The sequence below is a fragment of the Chamaea fasciata genome, unplaced genomic scaffold (genome assembly GCF_029207755.1).
Source record: "Chamaea fasciata isolate MVZ Bird 193981 ecotype frontalis unplaced genomic scaffold, bChaFas1.0.hap1 SCAF_1, whole genome shotgun sequence".
Lineage (NCBI taxonomy): Eukaryota > Metazoa > Chordata > Aves > Passeriformes > Sylviidae > Chamaea > Chamaea fasciata.
The window spans coordinates 42,770,441-42,790,677 of NW_027094086.1; the positions used below are offsets into that span (position 1 = coordinate 42,770,441).

Here is a 20,237-nt window from a genome sequence, read left to right on the forward strand (position 1 = left end):
TTTTAGTGACTACTTTTTTTCTTATATGTTAGCTGCTCTCCTGTTCACTCAATTCTCAGTCAACAAAAATGGCATCTGCATAGTGACTAGTCATACCCACAGTCAGAAGGGAAAAGTGAGAAAATTCATGGGTTGAGATAAAGACAGTTTAATGGGTAAAACAAAAGCAATGCAAACAATTCATTCACCACTTCTCATGGGCAGGCAGGAATTAACCCGTCTCCAGGAAAGCCAGACTCCATCACCCATAATGGTGACTTGGCAAGACAAATGCTGCAACGCTGAACATCCCTCTCCACACTTCTCCTTACATCCCCAGCTTTTCTGGCTAAGCAGGATGCCATGTGGTATGGATTATGGGTTCAGTCTCTTGGGGTCAGCTGTCCTGGCTGTGTCCCCTCCAAATTTCTCGGGCACCCCCAGCCTGCTTGTTGGCAAGGCAATGTGATAAACTGAAAAAGCTTGGACTCTGTGTAAGCACTGATTAGCAATAATTAAAACATGCTTTATCAAGACTGTTTTAGTTTTAAATTCAAAATTTAGCACCAATCTCTTCTGAAGCGTTATCTCTATCCTAGCAAAACCCAATACAAGCACAAAATAAAAAAAAATTAGAAGACTGAGGTATCTCTGTGAAAGAGAAAAAACAACATGTTTTTCAGTTAGGAGGACCAGCATACCCAAACACTAAGCGCATATAAAAACAAAAAAAAAAATTAATTTTTGTTCTTCTGGTCAGCCCTTAAGATTTGGAAACATTTTACTCACCATAAAAATTAAGAAATAAATCAGCCCGTGGAAGCATTTTCCTATAAAGGTGGAGGTGTGAAAGAGGAGCACGCTCCAGTTAATGTTCTTGAATACACTTGCATGTACCACATTCAGCAACAAGATGGTTAAAAGCCTTTGTCTCCACCATCAGATACTACTACAGCCCAAGTCATTTACATGAAGGGGGTTCAGTGGAGGAGACCCTATGCTCAGTAGGGCTGGGCCAAGCACACAAGATGTTAACTTTTTGCTGTCTCAAGATGCTAAGCCTGTGATAAGGTAAGAAGAATGGCATGAGCACCCAAGGAAAGAATTTTAAACTATTATTTAAGTAGAGTGGACCTGAGTTTATAACTGTCTTCAGAGACAGAAATGGAATTCTTTAAGATGCAAAATACCTGCAGTTGGAGAGTTTGCATGGTGAGACTTTTTGGGCAGGTTAAAGATCTGTTCACCAGGATCTGGTGGAGGAAGAGCATCTTGGCCTTGTCGAGCTTCCACAGGATCATACTCCTTACCATCATAGTTAGCATCAAAGAACTTCTTAAACCATTGAATGAAATCTAAGTTGTCTTGGAAGCGCCCTTTGACCAGTTTTTCCACAGGAATTACCTAAAAGGTAGATAGTAACATCCAATATTACATTACTGCTATTTTTAGATACAAAAATTACATATACACACTTATCTGAAAAAAATTTACTAACTGCATCAACAAATAAACCTCTGCCATTGTTTTGTTCCTAAAAGAAAGAGTCAATTTGCAAGTGCTCTTAAAAATGAAAACAAAACCCAGTGAGACCCAGCCTTTGAAGTAGGGATAAAGTAGGTGTATGTAAGCCTTTATAGCTATTGTTACACAGAGGTACTCCTTTACATCCCATGGGTACATCCCATGATGAATGACTCTCTTCTGGGAGTAACACTATATTCAGCCAACTAGGGATTTCTGGTTTTAATGGACATGGTACAGTTTGACATACTACAAATAAACAATTCTTCAGAAACTCCAGACAGATGTTTCTTGCTCTCTGTCCTACTGTTTGAACTACAAAACCCAGCAGCTTTTCCAAGACATGCTAAAGTTCAAACCATCCTACATTTTGGTAGCACATGGTCATCATATGAACTGACCCTGAGGTTTCAACCTTGCAATTTTTTTCCGTTCCACATATAACTATACATAGAACAATTTGTGGACATGCAGAAGTTGACTAAAATGCCTTATAAAGTTCTAGTAAAACAAAGGAAAAGCTATAAGGATGTCTCCATATCAATATCTTGGAGATTTTTCACAGACATGAAACCTCCAAAAGGTCTCTTCAGCCAATATTACAGTACTCAAGGCTTCCAGACACTGTGGGCAGACAGGGACGAGAGCTGCAGAAGAGCAGCCAAGTTAGGTAGATTTTAATGCCTCTTGAATGTTATGAGTTTTCAGCTGGAAAAGGGTTTTTATTTCTTCTTCAGGATTAAGCCAACTCTACAACATTCTATAAATCTATGATGCAAGAATTGACATTGCATTTTGCATGTCTTTTCAGGTTGTTCCATCTGTACCTTAACTCTATATTAAAAAGGCATGATAAATTTGCTCTCTACAGGAAAATTGACAATGTTCACTACATTAGTCTTCCCAATGTTTCACTAGCAAATCATACTGTAAATAGAAATATCCATAACATTTCATGAAACAATGAGGTTTTTCCAGTGCCTCATAGTAGTCTTAAGGGACTCTCTGTTAGGACTGTTTAAATTTCAGAATAAGGCAACACTAAAAGCCAGGGCAGAACCTTAAAAGGGTAAACAGGTGGTGCATCAGTGTAAAACTATAAGCATGACAACATAACTTCCATTATTAATTTTTATCAACACAGTAATTTATATTGGTGAGTCTGTCAAACTCTCACATTCAAGCATAAACCAAGTACCTTAAGGCTGAACAAGCATTTTCTCAGTGCCTTCCATTCTTAACTTTACAAGATCATATGTGCTACCCAACCTATTAAATCACTGGTAAATTATTGCAGTTTTTGAATAATTTAAATTCCTCAAACCCTGCTTTGGACAAAAAACATGGAATACTTGTAAGAAAATTTTACTTATCAAAAAAATTAGGATTCACTGATGACAAGGAATTTCCAACACATGGTGTTGCATCAAAGGGTCTCTAATATTAAGATACAAAGAGTTAGACAGCACAACTCCTTAGTAGACATGTGGACTCAATTTTCAATTTGTACCTAAATGGAGCCAAATGCCAAACATCTTCCTTTATGCCCAAACACCCTTTTCAGATGATGAAAGGTCAAAAACATCTTCATACACTACTTGCAATTCCAAAAGTTGAAAAAGTGCATTTTCAAGTATTTGGAAGTTTGTTTCCCCTATTTATTAACTTTACACAATTTACGTAACTTTTGAAACATGCAGATATCAAAATACAAATACAGAATGCCTACCTTATCCACATTCATTCTTTTAAATGACGCCTGCAGAAGTTTGAAGTTGTGAATGTACTCATGCTCCAGCTTTGCTTGAAACTTTACTTTCTTCAAGCTAATGCACCCTGGGAACAACATGTCCATGAACTGGCAGTAAGCTGCTCCTATAACAAGAGAATGCATTGACGTTAATCCAGATGCACCCAGCTAAGACCAAATGGTGTTTAATGTCATTAGCAGAATGCATGAGCAGAAAGCAACAGTGCTGAGTAAGTCCCTGCTGTAATTCAGCCTAACACTATGCTCCCAAGACCTGCTTATTTAATGTACATTGAGCAGTGACGTGTTCAAGAGGTTCTTTTCCACTCAATCTGGATTCACGATGCGCTGTTGTGCAGCATCCGAGGAATCGCCTCGACTAATGCAAAGTGAAACGGATGTTCTTGGAGTCCCTATACACAGCAGGACTGTCCACACAATGAGAAGATAATAGTGAAAATGAAAATCTCTTAATAAGCTTCCTCAATCCCCACAGTCCCCTGAATTCAAACAAGCCAGGAGCATCTTTCTTCTGGCCCTTGTACCCAAATGCCAATCAAGCCCAATGCAATTATTTAAGATTATATCAAACAATGATTAAAAAAAATTAATTGCAAGGCTCCAGCTTGTCAGTTCCCACCCCTCTGCGATGAACATTCTCACTGATTTTCATTTCCTGAGAAAAGCATTTAAATAAGCAGACTTGAGCATAATCCATCCATAGCTCTCAAAGCTGGGCTAACAGCTTTAGTTCTCACTCGAAGCAGTCAGGCTCCTAAGTTCAACTTTGAGAGTTCTCTGAACTTACACTGATGGTAAGGGTGTGCATGTGTAACTAACCCAGAACAAAGAAGGAAGTATATGGAAAAAATTCTAACCAGCATCCTCAGGATAGCTAATAGAAACAACATTTCTTGTATGCCAGGAGCTTCCTCTTACAGCATCATGCCACTGTCATCAGCAAAGCCTTTACTGTTGACACACTCAAGTGCTCAGAAATCAAGATGAATATGTTTGAAGAAATCAGAGGAAAAGCAGTTCATACTTCATACTCTGCAAAGATTCAGTGACGTCCACAGAGGACTGTAGAAGGTGCATGCCCTGTGCTTGAGCAGCAGGGCAGGGAAGTGATTGCCCCATTACCCCTGACAAGTTCAATTTCACTTCCACAAAAAAAAGACTGTTGTGCTTTTAGTGCACATCAGTTTTGACAAAGAAATGTCCAGATCTCACCTAATGCTTCAGCCCACTATCAACAACGATTTTCTATCACAAATATTTGAGTGTTCACAGAGAAACCAAAGTAACAAAACAGACACCTGGCTTGCCCAGTTTTACAGGAGAGTCAACAATAACTTGAACTGAAAGTCACTTTTCTCCATGGGTATGCGTATGCTTTGACAGGACCAACTTTATGCATGAGATGGTTCTCATTCTCTGTATCCAGTCAGCCATCACATGAAGGGTTATCGAGATCACTTCCCAAACAGAAGAGTTTAAGAGAAGAGTCCAAAAATGTTCTCTGAAATACCAACACGAATTTTGCTAAGGGACCTACCAAGATCCAGCTTTAGTGCTGAAAACCATTGCCATTTAAAAAAAATCTGTTCACGTTGTCTAGCTTTGTGGGGAAAAAGGTTATTAAAAAAACCCTCATTTTCCAAGGACACCTTGTGCTTAGCTGTTTGCAATGGTCTTGATAGGAATCAAAGTAAAATACTCCCTAAAGGGAAAGGCACCTTCTGGCAAGTTACAAGCATCAGATGACAAATTTGCATCTTCTTAAAGAAAACATTATAAACAGAATTATTTATTCAAAACTCATCCTCAGCAGGAGGACTTGTAAATACATGGCAATGGAAAAATACATTACAGTTAAAAGCATAGATATACAGATAATGCATAGCTTGAGTACACTTATTATTGTTCCATTTAATGCAAAAGGATTATTATGCAATCATTTAATGTTATAAATTGAATTTGTTCCTAACTCTGTCCTTTCATCCCCCCCATACCCCAATTATAAGCTTTACTCTGATATCTAAGTAATTGCCTGGAGGCCCTAAAAATGCATTGCACAACCTTTCATCTAGATCCGTTTAGAAAACTAGAAGCCCAAAATGTTCACATTAGATTTTTCTTCTGCTGGTAATTCAAATTCCTTCTGCATGCCTTTAGATAGTCTCTCTCCAGTTAGGGTATTTCCTTGTGTTTTCTCTGCTGGCAGTTGTTTCTGTGCCTTTGCCAGCCAGGAGGTGGTCCTGGGTCTGTGCAACACTCGAGGGCAGGAAACACTGGACTGCATCCACATGGCAGCACGGACCTGTTCTCTGACACAACACTGGAGCGGCTGCTGGGCCGTCTCCCCAACAGGAGGATTTTATTGCACTGGCAAACGCAGTTCATTAAAATACTCCTTCCTGAAGTACAGAGGCAACAAGCAAACATGGATTGCTAAACACTGAGCTACAAAGAGAGGAAATTCCTCCCCACTCCAAAAAGCCAGAGACCTGCCTACCACACCATCAGGAGAAAGTAAAAATATCATTACAGTTAACTGCGATTTTGGACATCGAGGTTATGCGTGTATCTAACATTATATAGGTGTTTACTTATAATTTAAAATTTTACCCCCTAAAGCTTGTAGCTGTCAGATTACATTTAAATGGGAAACACCAGCACAACAGAATTGGGACACTACTGTCTACACTGCCCACGGCTGAGACTTCCTGGAGAGAGCAGAAAGGGGAGCCCTACTTAAGTGATGTGAGACTGGAATGCTTTTTATCTTACAGCCACAGCATATCTATGTGTTCCTCTGCATATGGAACAGCACTTTAGGCCTATCCAATGTACCACACAACTTGATGTTTCAGTGCAGGTGCACGAGAAAGGAATCTTTATAATGGAATACAAAGTGAACAACAGTAGAGATAATGACATTATGGCTTGTGACATACCTCTTGCATAATTTACACAAACAAAAGAATTTTTATGCTACTGGATTTTATTCAGTATTAAAAAAATTCCTACATTTTCTGGAAAAAAAAAAAAATAAAATCCCCAACCACCCCCCTCACACCCCCAAGAGATCAACCAAAAAAAACCCCCAAACCTTAATCTTATCAAATGTGTATGGTGAAGCTGAAAACACACGACCAGAGCAGCTCTCACAATAAATCTATCTCTCTGACTGAAAAACTTTTATATGCATAAACATGCACATATGCACACGCAAAAAGAAATAATTTGACATCGACTCAAATGGAAAATGAAAAGTACAGCTGGTGGCACTGCAGAAGAGGGATCAATATTAAAAACCTCTAATCCTTTATTAGCTAACAAGCAATTTAGAATCACTGGCTAAAAACCCTTTTGTGTTTTGATCTAGAATATTGATGCAGCCATTAGTTACAGAAGATATTCACGGGCCAGACTCTGAAATGAGCCTGCAAACTGTGCTGAAATCACCCGAAGCAGTTGCTATTTTTAGCCCCATTAGTGAGCAGAAAGTGCCCGGCAGCATCAGGGCTTTGCAGGTGTTTCCTGGGCATCCCAGGCTTGGGGCAGAGCAGGCAGCAAGTGGAGGGAGGGCATTGCATCCACCAGGCTAGGCAAGCAGCTGCCAGAGGAGCGGAAGAGATGCTGGGGCAGAATTCAGACACAAGAGAACAAACTCAGAATTGAAAAGGTGGTTATTTGAAGCTATTAAAATGTAATAATTTTGCCACATACAGTGGGTAAAGCTGAAAATTACTACCAAATTAATAAAAACTGAGTATCTTACCGCATTTTCAGAGTTGTAGACAATCTTTCACTAGGCCCTTGAAGCAAGCAATGGTGAACTAAGTTTAGCTTTTGTCCTGTATGTCTTTTTCCCTGCTTCTGTGTTTCTTTCCCCACACTGTCCATGCTGACTTAGCTTGCCCTGAAGCATACGCACTCTACATCGTTAGAGATTTTCAGTTTTTCTCCTCTCCTTCACCATCTGGAGGCTGATGAATCCACAAATGCAAAGAAGTATTTTCTTGATTATCAAAAATACTTTCGCTGCTGACTATTTAAATCAAAAGGAAATTAAAGGAGGTAACAATGAAGACAAGAGAATCCTGTTTGCAACCAGCTTTTACCGCCCAGTAAACTTTCTGGATTTCAGATTAGAGATCTGAAACCAAGATTAGACACTCAGTTTTCTTTAGCACTGATGTTTATATACTTATAAATAAAAAGGAAAACTTTATGTTCAAACTAACTGCTTTTAATATACTATAGTTAGAACTTACTGTGCTAATGAAATATTTAGTAGAAACACTATAAATATAAGCAGGTACTGCCAATTTTTGTGTGCCCTACACAAATTAGGTCAATCCTTCACATCTAATGTCAAAAGACTGTCCCTCACTGCTCCTCCCTGAATCCCTGCAGTGTGTAGGAGCAAGATCCCAGAAAACCATATAAAAACACACCAGCCAACATGGGAAACAAAGGGCCTATGAAAAGACAGGGACTTGCTGGGGCAGGGGTGGGGCTGATTTCTTTGAATTCTAATACTCAAACCACAGGAAACAGACCTAAATTCTACACTAGAAATTTGGTATACATGTTTAATATCAGATTTGTTCTAAAACTGCATAGAAATCAAGTTTATGCCTTTCAACCAGGCCTCAGTTTGATTTTCATACTCTCAGTTTTTGAAAGATTCCGGTTGGGAGAAAGGCTGACTGTGCCTTTTCTATAACAAAATTAGTTTGCTTGCTTTAATGAAATATTTAGATAATACAAAAACACAGATCCAGTCATGTTAGATACAAACTCCTTCAAATTATTCATTCTCTCCAAAACTGCAACCACCTGATCATGCATGAAAATACAAGATGATTTGTGTATGAATTAGTCATCAGTAATTCAGTTCACTATGGTTGCTTACACTGATGGAAAGCTGCACACACCCCGTATTTCTGTTGCTGGGACAACAGCAACAATGAAAAAAAAAAAGCAGTGACTTGCAAGCAGCACGTGTGACTTAATAGTTTTGATAAGAAAGGGAGAGAAAAACCCACAAATGCCAGCAATCACTGTTTTCAGTACAGAAGGCTGGTCTTTTACCTTAGGCTTCCTAGAATTGCTCCCTCAGCAGCGATGTTTAGGTAAGCACACAGCACTAGGTTTTATTTCATTTAGATTTCAAATATGGGTGTTCTGTTACGCCATTCAAAGTGTTTTTTTGTTTTTTAAACTGGGCAATGAAGCTGGTGAAGGATCTGGAGCACAACTCTTACGAGGAGCAGTTGCTGGAGCTGCTGTGATTATTTAGCCTGGAGAAAATGAGGCTTGTGGGGAACATTCTCACTGTCTACAACTACCTGAAAGGAGGCTGTAGCCAGGTGGGGGTCAGTCTCTTCTCCCAAGCAACAAGCAAGAGAACAAAAGGAAACAGCCTCAAGTTGTGCCAGGGGAGGTTTAGATAGGGTAGTACAAAAAAATTCTTCCCAGAGAAGGTTGTCAGCATTGGAACAGGCTGTCCAGGGAAGTGGTAGACTCACCATCCCTCGAAGGTATTTAAAAGTCATTTAGATGTGGCCCTTAGTGACATGGTTTAGTGGTGGACTTGACAGCTGGACTCCAAGATCTTTACAGTTTTTTCCAACATAAATCATTCTATGATTCCATGCCTGCAAGCATAATGTTGTTACATACAGCCACATCCTTAAGAAAGAGAACACTTTATCTTGAGTGCTCCACTGGAGAGACCACAGTCTTCAAATTCCTATTTGCATTTCCAGCAGCACCTATATGACCTAGTATGTAGGTCAACATAATTTTATTTCTCCAGTCAACACACCCTCCCCATCCCACCCCCTCCTGTGCCTTCACCATGATTTAAGTAGTTTCAGCCCATTTCCCAGTGAATGTTCAAGAACACATCAATCTACCACCTACTTTGTTGTAGAGAAGCAAGCTTTTATGGGGCTGTGCATCAGTGAAGCCACTCTGGCCTAGCTTCACTGTTCCCAGCAACAGTCCTGAGAGGGCACTTAAAAAGCCCTAAAAGTGATGCAGACTAGAGTGCAGCCCTGCACTCCTGCTCACAGTTGCATGAGCACAGCTGCCTCAAAGAGGGCAGGGTGAGTGCCTGCATACAGATGGGAACTCGAAAAAGCAGTGCTGCCACCACAGGGAACAAACAGCCTAAAAGAACTGTGTACCTCCTACCAGCCTTACCAACAACCTCTGAGATAATGTACACCTAAATAACATCTGCTTCCAAATGTCCTGCTCCACACAGGAAGGGCATGTGTGTGACGTAATCCACAATATCCACTGATCATTTTAAATAATGGATATTGGAGGGAAGTGCCCCCCATGTTAAAATTGTATTCTCTTTTTCTTAAATATGCAAATCATTAAGCTGCTCATCAATTATACACAGCAGAGTTTTTAATACTTAAATTTTTGGCAATAACTTATTTTGGAATTCATTCATTTTTAAACAGGAAGATCAGAACAATTTCAGAAAACGCAGTTCCCATTTAACTTAAAATAGCTGCGTAACTCATCATGCCTAAAAAAAGTACCACACAAAATCTAACAAGCTCTTTAAACCAGAGGGAAATCAAGCAACTGACTGCAAGTGAGTGCTGTGAGTAATTAAATAATTATTTTTAAAAAGTAAAAACCTTGTTCAAGTTCTATTCCTCCTGAATTCTTAATGACTGACATTTAAAAAAATAAATTATTGGCTGGAAATCTCATGATACTGCTTTGCAAGCTTCCTGAGAAAGTTTTGGAAATGATTTAAATCAAATCATTAACATTCATTGTATCCCTCTAATCCCAAATACCATATGGAAGACATTAGAGAGTCATTGACACTGAGTATGCTCTGTGTTGCATGACCTCAGGACAACATGCCAGTTCCTTGAAACATGCCTCGGTTACAGAGTGCAAATGCGATCAAGCCATGTTTTAATCATGTTCCCAAGTTGGGCTAGAGACCCAACCCCAAGGCTGCCAACTGGGAAAAAACCAAAACCACCAATGTGGAAACACGCTTTGGTTTCTCAGACGCACTTGGATGTAGAGAAATGCTGGCATCAAATGCTTCAACAGGGTCCTATAGTGTAGATTTTAGGCGAAAGCATGTAGGAAGTTATAGGTTAATATAGGCATTGAGCAAAATACACCTACAGAGACATGAAAACACAAATCCTACGCAGCTAACCCCCAGAACAAACCGTGTTTGTGTGTATATTTACACAACTTACTTCCAAAAAAAAACCAGCCCTGTTCACCATTTCTGTCTGGCCAACAGCCTTCTTCCCCAGCCCCCTCAAGCCTCCTGTGATGGGGTGGAGAGGAGAGGAGTCGGCTCCCTTGGAGCACTGCTCCAGAGGCAGCGTGCGTGGCACGCCGCTCCCTGCCGCTGTCCAGGGCCCTGAGGGGGCTGGAGACATGATGGCTGCTCTGCAAGCAGGCATTTCCCTGCCAAGGGGCAGCTGTGCAGTGCTCAGGCCCTGGAAGTGGAGCACCATGGACACCCTCCTCAAGCCAGGAACCATCCTCCTGCCTTGCACAGCACCAGTCACAAGGGACAACAGCCCACAGAGGCTGCGGTGATGTTTCCTGTGAAGTTTTCCTCCAAATTCCCAGCCAGTGAGGTGACACAAAGTCAAACAAAGAATGACATCTGCCCTATTGTCACACTGCCTGCTGTCCTCCAACACCAGGGCAGCAGAGTGCCAACAAAATGTATACATAAAGGGACTACATATTTCCACAGCAGGAACACCAACTGAGATATGGCACAGAAGTCACCACATGAGAAATTCCCTCTGGCAACACCCAGGGCATCTGCAGAGAAAGCACCACAGTCTAAAATTTGAAAATGCCAAACCACGCATGCTTTCTTTATAATACAGCCATTTATTAAAAGCAAGGAGAAAAACAACCCTGCATTTAATCCTTGATCCTTGCATACAAATCCTCAAAGACAGAAGGTCTGTATGCAGTGGGGGTCAGACAACTTGCAAGTTTATAATTCTACTGAGAATTTTCAAATGCACAGAGTGGGAAGAGTCTGTATCTCCTTAATCTCACAGGATCACAGAAGTATAGCTAAGTCAAAAATTATACCTTGCTCCAGGCCACATTTTCTGTTCTATCCGTTTATCATTTCCTTGACATTATATAGCTTGTAGACACGGTGTTGTTTCTTTTTAATTCACAGGCAAACCCTCTATAGTCTCCTGCATGACTCGTATTTTGAATATACTCTTGTGTAACACTCTAACAGTCATGAAAAGCCCTGCAACATACACACTTGGTATTCCTTAGAGATAAAAAACAGCCTTAGTAAAGAAAATTCAGTTATAAGCTGCTTAGTCAGAATTCTTTCTAAGAAGTTCCTGTGTATTCCTAAAACAAATTACTTAAATTCCTTGTGATTTAGGAGTCATATCATGACTCCTAAGAAACAACTGATGTCATACTTACTTCACATGAAATTCCTGTTCCCCAGACCTATGGGTTTTTCACATGGGATTGATCCTATGACATTACATCCTCTCAATCGTTCTCTATTATATTTCATTGATGCATCAAATTAAATGCTCTCTCTAAAGGGAATGCCAATCTAAAGGGAATGCACTATGCCTTCTACTAAAACCATGGTTTATAAATGTTCAGGTAAAACAACTCTGGAGGAAATCAAACCCAGAGTCCAAAAACTGACAATATGACAGGTGTCTAAAGCAAAAAGATTTGTATTGAGATGCTTGGAGAGATTTTCCCTGTTTAGTTCTCAAAACTAAATTACCTGAGGAGCTATAGACTGAATTAAGACTCTCCAGGGCTGCACCCATCCATAGCCTGGCTTTCTTGGCACATCACTACCACAGCCGGCATTCAGAAAGCTCAGGGGACACTGCACTTTGCTCGGCCTACTTAGCAGAGACAAAAAACACATCTAAGACTCCCAAAGAATACAAATACTTTATGACTAAGCCATCCTCTTCCTTTGCTGCTCCTCATTCTAGCAGCTCTGTTCCTCAAAGTGGAAACTGAGAAACAGGCTGGTATTGCTACAGTATGTGTATTAGCAAAGCTACTTCTCCACAGCAATGAGGAAAAGGAGATCTGACTGCTTTTTCAGTCATTGTAACTACAGTCATATTAAGCTTCAGATATGTTCTGAATAAAGCCTTTAGTAAAGGCAGAATGTCACATTATTCCTCCTTGTTTAAGCTCCAAATGTCAAAAATTGTTGCTAGGTTGTCTGCAAAATGTGGGCACCCATGAGGTCTCACAGCCAGGTGCTGAACACAAGCATATGCCATATCTAGGTTGCTCCTACCTCCTAAGAGTAACTCCTTTGAGCTTTTAATTCGGATATAACATCCTCCCTACTTTCCCTCTCCCACACTTTTTGGCCCTGCATTTAGCTTTTTCTGGCATTTTTGATTGCTCCTTATTAACAAAAATGAACAAGAACTGAATAGTCATAAAACAGCATGACTAATCTTAATGCTTTTTTCTAAAAAAGAGGAAAATGTCCATACAATTTTACAGTAGGTTATAAAAATTCAGTTACAGCAGTTCTGCAGATCCCTGTTAATGCCGTGAAATGCTTCATCGCTGTAAAGAGTTTCCCACATATTCCTTCCCTTTGAAGTCCTGGAGAAATGCTCATATTTTATGGAAACGAGCATTAATCCTCATGAAAGCTGCCAATGGTTCAAGGGATGTCAGCCAAAGAATGCCAGAATGAATGAGTTGGATTGGCCACTCTCAAACTGCAGACCATACCATGCTTGCTTGCTGGGCTCTGCCTGCAGTTGGCTCATCATTTGTACTACTGTTCCCTTAGTTTCTCTCTTGAAAGCTACACTAGAAATAGGCTAAATAAAATATATGTACATTAAATAAACTATTTTGAGTTTACACAGTAAAGTACATTAAATGCAGAAAGATTCCCAAACCTGCTTGTTCATCTGTCTTCAATCCCTACATAGAGATGCCTTGAACATGAGAAATGGACTATACAGTCTCAAATGGGAAGGACCTATTAAGAGTAAGATTACTGTGCTCTAGTGTCTGCAATAATCTATTAGTGTTTAGATTCGTTAGTTCAGAGAGCAAATCCTCCCAAACACAGGAAATACTGCACAAGAATGCTTCTTTAGACAAGGAACTACTAAAGCCCCTTCTGGACTGTGAAGCACATGAATGTAAAAACAGGAATGTGTAAGCATCAAGTTCGACTATCAAACCAAATGGGGAAACTCAAATTAACAGCTTTCACTCCTAAAGACAAGCATGTAGAAGCATCAGCCAACAATAACAATCAATCCAATCCAGGAAAGAAGAAAAGATTTAATTTTATACAGAATGGAGTAAGAGCTGTAATGAGACGACCCTTTTTCAGTTCTTCCCTTGAGGCGTGTCCCAAAATTCTCACTGTAGTTCACAGAGAAAGTTGCATAAGAAGCTGTGTAATGAAGTGGGACAGTGGATTTGTGATAGTTCCCATGCTTTTTCCCTCCTTGCCCCACCCACCTGAAGTCTCTCTACCTGATCTTCTTACATAACTTTAACTCATTTTATTCTGCTTAGTCAATATTTTCTTAGATCACTTTTCCCCTATTTTCAGAAAGGGTTTTGGTAAAGTATTTTATGTCTTACTTGGGTTTTTTTTGGTTTGGTGGGTTTTTTTGTGTAAGCCTACACACATTTAACTTGATTGAGAACTCACTTCAAAAGCTTGCTTTCAACTATTTATGAGCATTTAAATAGCTACACAGGAACAAGTCAATAACTTGTCTACTATGCTTCCTGTTTCAAACAATAGCAAACTTGGGTATTTCGGGATGCAAACGTCCATTTTCCTCTAAGTTTCCATCTTTCAATGTGTACAGGCGTGTATCTATCTGTATCTATCTATCTATAGCTACTCCCTGTGTGAATTCTGTCTTTATATATTCTGAAATAAAATACTTAGGCTAACTTCCTGACATGTCAATATAACAACAACTAGAGATAACATTTCAATTTCAAGTTTTATAACAGTTAAAAAAATATTTCCCATGGTCTATGTCTTCAGTTGTTCAGTTTATATCAGTTGCTTACATTGACTTTATTCTGCACTTTTTCAAACTCATTTTTATGGTCGTTGTGCAAGGCTGCAAGTATGGAACTCTACTTCTGCAGGTGAAAATTGTTTTTTTAAATTTTGAAGAATAGGTTACAAGACTATCAATCTCAAAGGACTACTTGTATCTTTCAGAGAACATCTCTGAGACAGAAAATCTATCCAGAATGGCAGGTAAAATCAAATATAAGAATATAAGACCCGATTCATTAATTTTGTCTGGACCAAGAAATAGCTGAAATCTGGTCAGGTGTTTCCTCTTCCATGTGCTTTGAGCATGTTGTCATAAGATAAGATAGTATCTTCATAAGATATCCCCAGCATGTTAGTTGTCTGGAAGCAGCAATCTAAGTTAGATCTCCTCCACCACAAACAAACTCCTCCTCCACCAAACATCTTCAAATTTAAAAATCACAGATGGAAATCAGAAAGAAGTCATTCCCCAGGGGCATGTATATTCACAGTGAAACATCAGCCTTTTTCTGTGTCATTTCTAGCCACTGGGTAGTTACAGACCCTATTGTTTAACACCTATCTTCTAGCTGCAACTCTGATTTACCAAAATGTCTCAAGTATTCAAACTATTACCCTTTCTTCAGGGCTCATTACCAAATATTCCTACAACAATAACTCAGCTAGATTTAAAGAGAAACAGGCAGATTTTGACAAAGTTCTAAAGCCCTCACAGCAGCTAAAGGCTCATTTCCTCAAATCCATGTTTTTTCTTCAGTCACACTTGTGTTTTTTTTTCCTGCAAACATCAGCAGGGATTTGAGAAACCTCATCAGGAAGGAAAAGGAGCTGGAGAATTTTGTTCATCTGGGGTGCTGGTTCTCTATTTGTCTCTTTCTCAGTTATGTCCACTCTCCACTTGAAAAGATACCACCCCTGTGGCTTTAAAACACTGAAACTTATCACTGTATTCTTTAATTGCTTAGCCAACCTTTTTATTACTTCCATGTATCTCCTGCTACATTTGTCCCATTCACCTCTGCCTTTGTTATGCTTTCCCAAGGTACCTTATCTTCCCATGATTAACACAAATGTAAAAATGCTTCCTGTGCACATACATCAGTCTTTTTTCAGAGCAACTGGTTTATGTCAAAGTTAAAAGTTATCTATTTTCAACAAATCAGACTTTTAAAGTGGTTTTAAAATAAACATTTGTAGAGCATACTGTGCTTTCTTACCTGAACAGAGTTGTTCGACTTTTGTGTAGTTTAAAGCTAATATATCATTAACCCATGCAATGATGTCATGTCTGCTCATAGTCTCCTGGGTTATAGAGGTAGAGTACACGTTGACCGCCATTCCCCAACTAGGAAAAAAAAGAGAGACAGAAATATTTTTGACAATTTGTTTTCTGAATACAATGAATATATGCTTCCTGTTCAAAACAGGGAAAGAAAACTCAAAACCCTCTTTTATGTATTGAGAAAGGAGGCATAGTTTTTATTCTTTGATGATACGTAACCTCCTCAATGCCCTCTTGAAATCTATGAATATATTTCTCTGGCTGTCACTGTGAACTTAAAGAGCATACAAAACTATGGTACTCTGCTTCATACCAATAAGGTAGGAAAAAACCCCAGAATCAGACCTGAAGATACACAGACAGGATCAGAGAGCCGAGATTTTGTCACATTGTGCTGCACCAAAACAGTGATCTGTCAGTTTTTTGCCACTGCAGGATGATCAGGCTCCCTAAACATTTAATTGTAGGTAAGTTCTAAATGATGAAGTAGCTGTTCTACTTACTGAAATACTGATTTCTTACTGGGATAGGGCCCTTTTGGATCATTAATTCAGTTCCTAACAGTCACAGAGTGAATATCAGATAGTCTCTGTTATCAATGTACCATCATCTATCCTGAAAGCAACTGGGATTTGCACCCCCAACTGTCCGGTAGGAAAGCTGCTGTGGAGCCCAATTCTTCTCAAACATTAGGAACATTTCCTCTCAGTTTAAACCCATTTGTTCTTCTGCCAACATTATCCTCCAGCCCTAATGGCTTTTTCTTCCCTAGAGCTGATTTTCTAATGCTTTAGAGACAGCACTCAGTGTCTGTCCCAATGCCCAGGTAGTCTAGATTAAACAAATCAATGTGAGTCTCTTATATCAAGTCAGACATTCACTGACTGGTCATGCCATCAGTCCTCCTTGAACAGACAGTTTCAAACAGTGTTCAGATAACATTTCACGGAGACCTTGGCAAATGGCACTCTGTGCCTCAAGTTTTCACAGTTCCATCACCTTAGATAGATTCTTCTAGTTAGCAAAGGCCCCTTCCTGGAAGCTGGCAATTCGTAGTAGCTTTTATCATGTTCCCAGGTACACAGAACAGAAACACATACTATTGAAATTTGCTCGCTGTTATCCTACCCTAGTCACATCTTTCTGCTGCAAGACCTTGCAAAGTGAAAAGATGAGCACACTCAAGTTTATCTCATCAGTAGTTTCAAAGAGCAGAATCAAGTTCATGGAGAGAGTAAGTAATGTTCCCATGAGTAATGGACTTCAGAAAGTCCACTAGAAGCAATCCAAGTATGAGGTGTCTCAGAAAAGACCAGAGAGTCAAAGTTGAATGATTATTCTTGGTTTGCTGGCGACTGCACACCTTCATCTCTAGTGGCACCCTGTAGCTAACACTTATCTGTCTAGCTTTGGTGCCAGTTCCTGCCATCTCAGCTTTGGACCCCAACTTTCTCAAGTCATTGTAAGAGAGCAGGATCGCCTCTGTAGGATCTAAGGTCTGCATGGACTATTTCCATTGCGAATTTGCAGCGATGTAACCCTTTGAAGCCTGATAGACAATTCTGCAAGGAACACAAAGACTGCAGATTAACTCCACCCATAGTTAAGTGTGCTAACTAGGTGAGGCAACCAGGTAAAATGCGTGGGAAAAACCAGCACAAAACTTGACTTGGTAACATGTAAGTGTATAAGTACATAACACAGAGAATAAATTTAAATACAAGACTATAGAGTTTGTAATACAGGCCACTTTCTAGGAAACAAATCTCACAACACAGAAGGTTGTTCAAGTTGTTCCCATTTACTGGCATTAAGATGCAAGACATAAAATCCTCAAGTTTGCTTTATGAGGAATTAAAGAGAAAAGAGAGAGAAAATAGGGTCGAAAAATTGATGCTCCAGTAGTCAGGCAACTACTGGAGAAATTCCTTCGGAACCAGGCTGCCTCCCTGCCCGCTTCTGTACAGGCAGCTCTGGAGCAGGGCAGAAATCAGCCTGTGCTCAGTCTGCTCTGTTCCTCCCGCGGGCTCACATGCAGCACAGGCAGCTGTGTGAACACAGCCCTGTATTCACTGCAAGAGCTAGCAAAGGTCGCTTTCTTGGCATGCACTAAGTGCTCGGATTGAATCAAGTGCTAGGAACAAAGTTTTAGAAACAGGGAGTGCCCTTTTACTCTCAAAACTACACCACAATGGCTAGCCATAAAAGCTTAGCTTCAACATCAGGATGGAAGGCACTGAGCAGGCAAACAACCCCTTTGATACTAATGGCATCTGAAGTTTGAAACACATGGGGTTTATTTTATTATTTTTATATATTTATAACTTTCATTTTACCTTTATTTTACAATAATTGTTATTTAATAATAACGAATAACTAATATTTTATTGTTTTATATATATGTACTTTTATTTTATTATATTTATATTATTATTTATATTCTTTTATATAGGTAAAAAACGAACAGAAAGATACCACCAGTCGCTATTCAACTAACATGCTAAATATTGTATGTAAGACCAGGTGAAATAGCAGCTTAATAACGAATTTAATATTCACTTAGAGTTAGGAATAGTGAGCTTAATAATAAACCAACAGTTCAATATGGAGAACTCCACTGAATTCTACATCAACTAAAGATATTTAGATGAGAATATCTGAAATAAAGTTGCTGTGATCTGTACTTGCCACAACTTCAAGAACATTTTAATTGGCCTCTGAGGCCAGGCAGAGCTCAGAGAAACCATCAGCAACCACTAGTGAAAAGGGAAAGTTCATTTTGTTAAAAATATCAAGAAAATACACAGAGAAAGGAAGCAGAACTTCCTTCATCACCTTTTTCCACAAAGAACTGCAAAGAGAAATACCCATCCTTCTGCAAGCCACAGGGGAGCAAACAACTTCCTCTGCTGCATTGCATGGGGTGGGGAATTCTACTGCAGGAAACTGAGAGTAAATGAATAACCTTGAGTTTTACAATGCTACCCTGAAAGATACCTGCAATATAACTTATGCTGCATCTGCAAATGAATTATTATGGTCTAAGGGTCAAACAGAAGTTCAGACTATTTATCAGAGACAAGTTCAAGCTATTAGAGACAGTTGCTTCAGATTTGTACACAAGTATGCACAACAGTGTGTGAGTACAACTGTAAGCAAAGGCAAAATTAATCAGAAATTCTGTTAAAAAACTCAATAACATGCCACTGCCATTCATTCTTAAGTGTTTTGCTGACATACTTGTGAACGTTCCACAGCTGCTTCTCTTGAAAGAGTTCGCCCTGTCTTTGCATCTCTTGTTCCCCCCCACCTCCTACTGGTTACTAAATACACTCAGCTGAGAAAGGTTTCCTTTACAGTAAGCAAGTTCTACTTTGGTGTTTAGATACATTCATATCCTGTTTGCCACGAAGAGTGACCTTAAACAAAATATAAAAAAGGGGGGAAATAAAAGGAATAAGCAGGTGTAGGTAGTGCAGCCATCATGCTCAGCAACAGTCAAGAACTTCTGTGCTCAACATCTACAGCTGGGCTGCGGTTTTCTGCAGGACTGAGTTCCCGAAGTACTGAAGTACTTTGAAAAATGTGATCCATCTTCAAAATACATTAATAAACATATGTAAGATGATGCAAGAGAACAGCTGGACAGGTGGAGATACACAGGCCATACTCTGAACAGCCAAGCAGCTAACAACTTGATTTTATGTGGTTATACACTACTTCTTTCCAATAACATTATTTACATTTTCAACTTGTTAGGCTTTCACTTGTTTACACTGAAGGCTCTGAATCATAAGATTGCAATGAGGCTTACACAAGCCTGAACACCAGCATCTACCTGGTATCTTCAGAATTCCATGGAGGTGCCTGGTGATTCTGTAGTAACTGAAAGCAGACTGAAGATAGCACATCATACCTCCCACTTCAGAGGGCACAGGGGGACATTAAAAACCTCTGGCTGTTACAGTACTGCCTAACCAAAAACACTCCCTTGTTTTACTTCAAGCCCGAGGAGAGTCTTCAGATATTAGTCCAGGCCATTTCAGAAAAAACATTTAACACATGCACAGCTACACAGACATGACTTCAGAGGATTAGACAGGTACTGAAAATCATGTAAATGCTTAAATGGTTTGCCCAATTAGAAATATACTGGCTCAGCATGCCTGATGGTAAACATTATTCCCAAAAGTCTATTAATTTTTAAGGCAATATATGCAGCATTGAAAATTGAGAAATTGGGTATTTTCCACTGCTCCTGCTACAGATAACTGCAGCTGTTACAAGGTACTACCCAGCTGTTCTTAAGAACAGTTTTGCAAGAAGCACATTTACTTTATTTTTCCAGGGATAAACTAACAGTTGTTGACAGCAGAAGCTGTATCGCAACAAACGTGTAATAATGACTAGACTGGAAGGATTACAGCAATCAATCTATTTGCAGTGTAAAAACTCACCACACTTGCCATCACCTCTGAACCTGCAAGGCCCTCATATTTTCACAGAACAGGCAAGGTTGGAAGGGACCACTGCAGGTCATGTAGCCCAACCTCCCTGCTCAAGCAGGGCCATCCAGAGCACAT

At 39.6% G+C, this 20,237-nt stretch overlaps 1 protein-coding gene across 4 annotated transcripts in view; it reads right to left on the reverse strand.

The window, feature by feature from the left end:
* MAPRE2 (microtubule associated protein RP/EB family member 2) overlaps positions 1-20,237 on the reverse strand; it is a 98,056-nt gene that overhangs the window by 21,669 nt on the left and 56,150 nt on the right. For 3 of the 4 annotated variants that reach the window (XM_066181732.1, XM_066181722.1, XM_066181713.1), the window contains 3 exons: positions 15,590-15,717; positions 3,233-3,378; positions 1,170-1,383 (listed from right to left, as the gene is read on the reverse strand). In XM_066181732.1, coding sequence (XP_066037829.1) covers positions 1,170-1,383; positions 3,233-3,378; positions 15,590-15,710 — 481 coding nt within the window. In that variant the 5' untranslated portion in view covers positions 15,711-15,717. The remainder of the gene's footprint in view (positions 1-1,169; positions 1,384-3,232; positions 3,379-15,589; positions 15,718-20,237) is intronic. The other variant, XM_066181741.1, reaches the window with a different exon arrangement.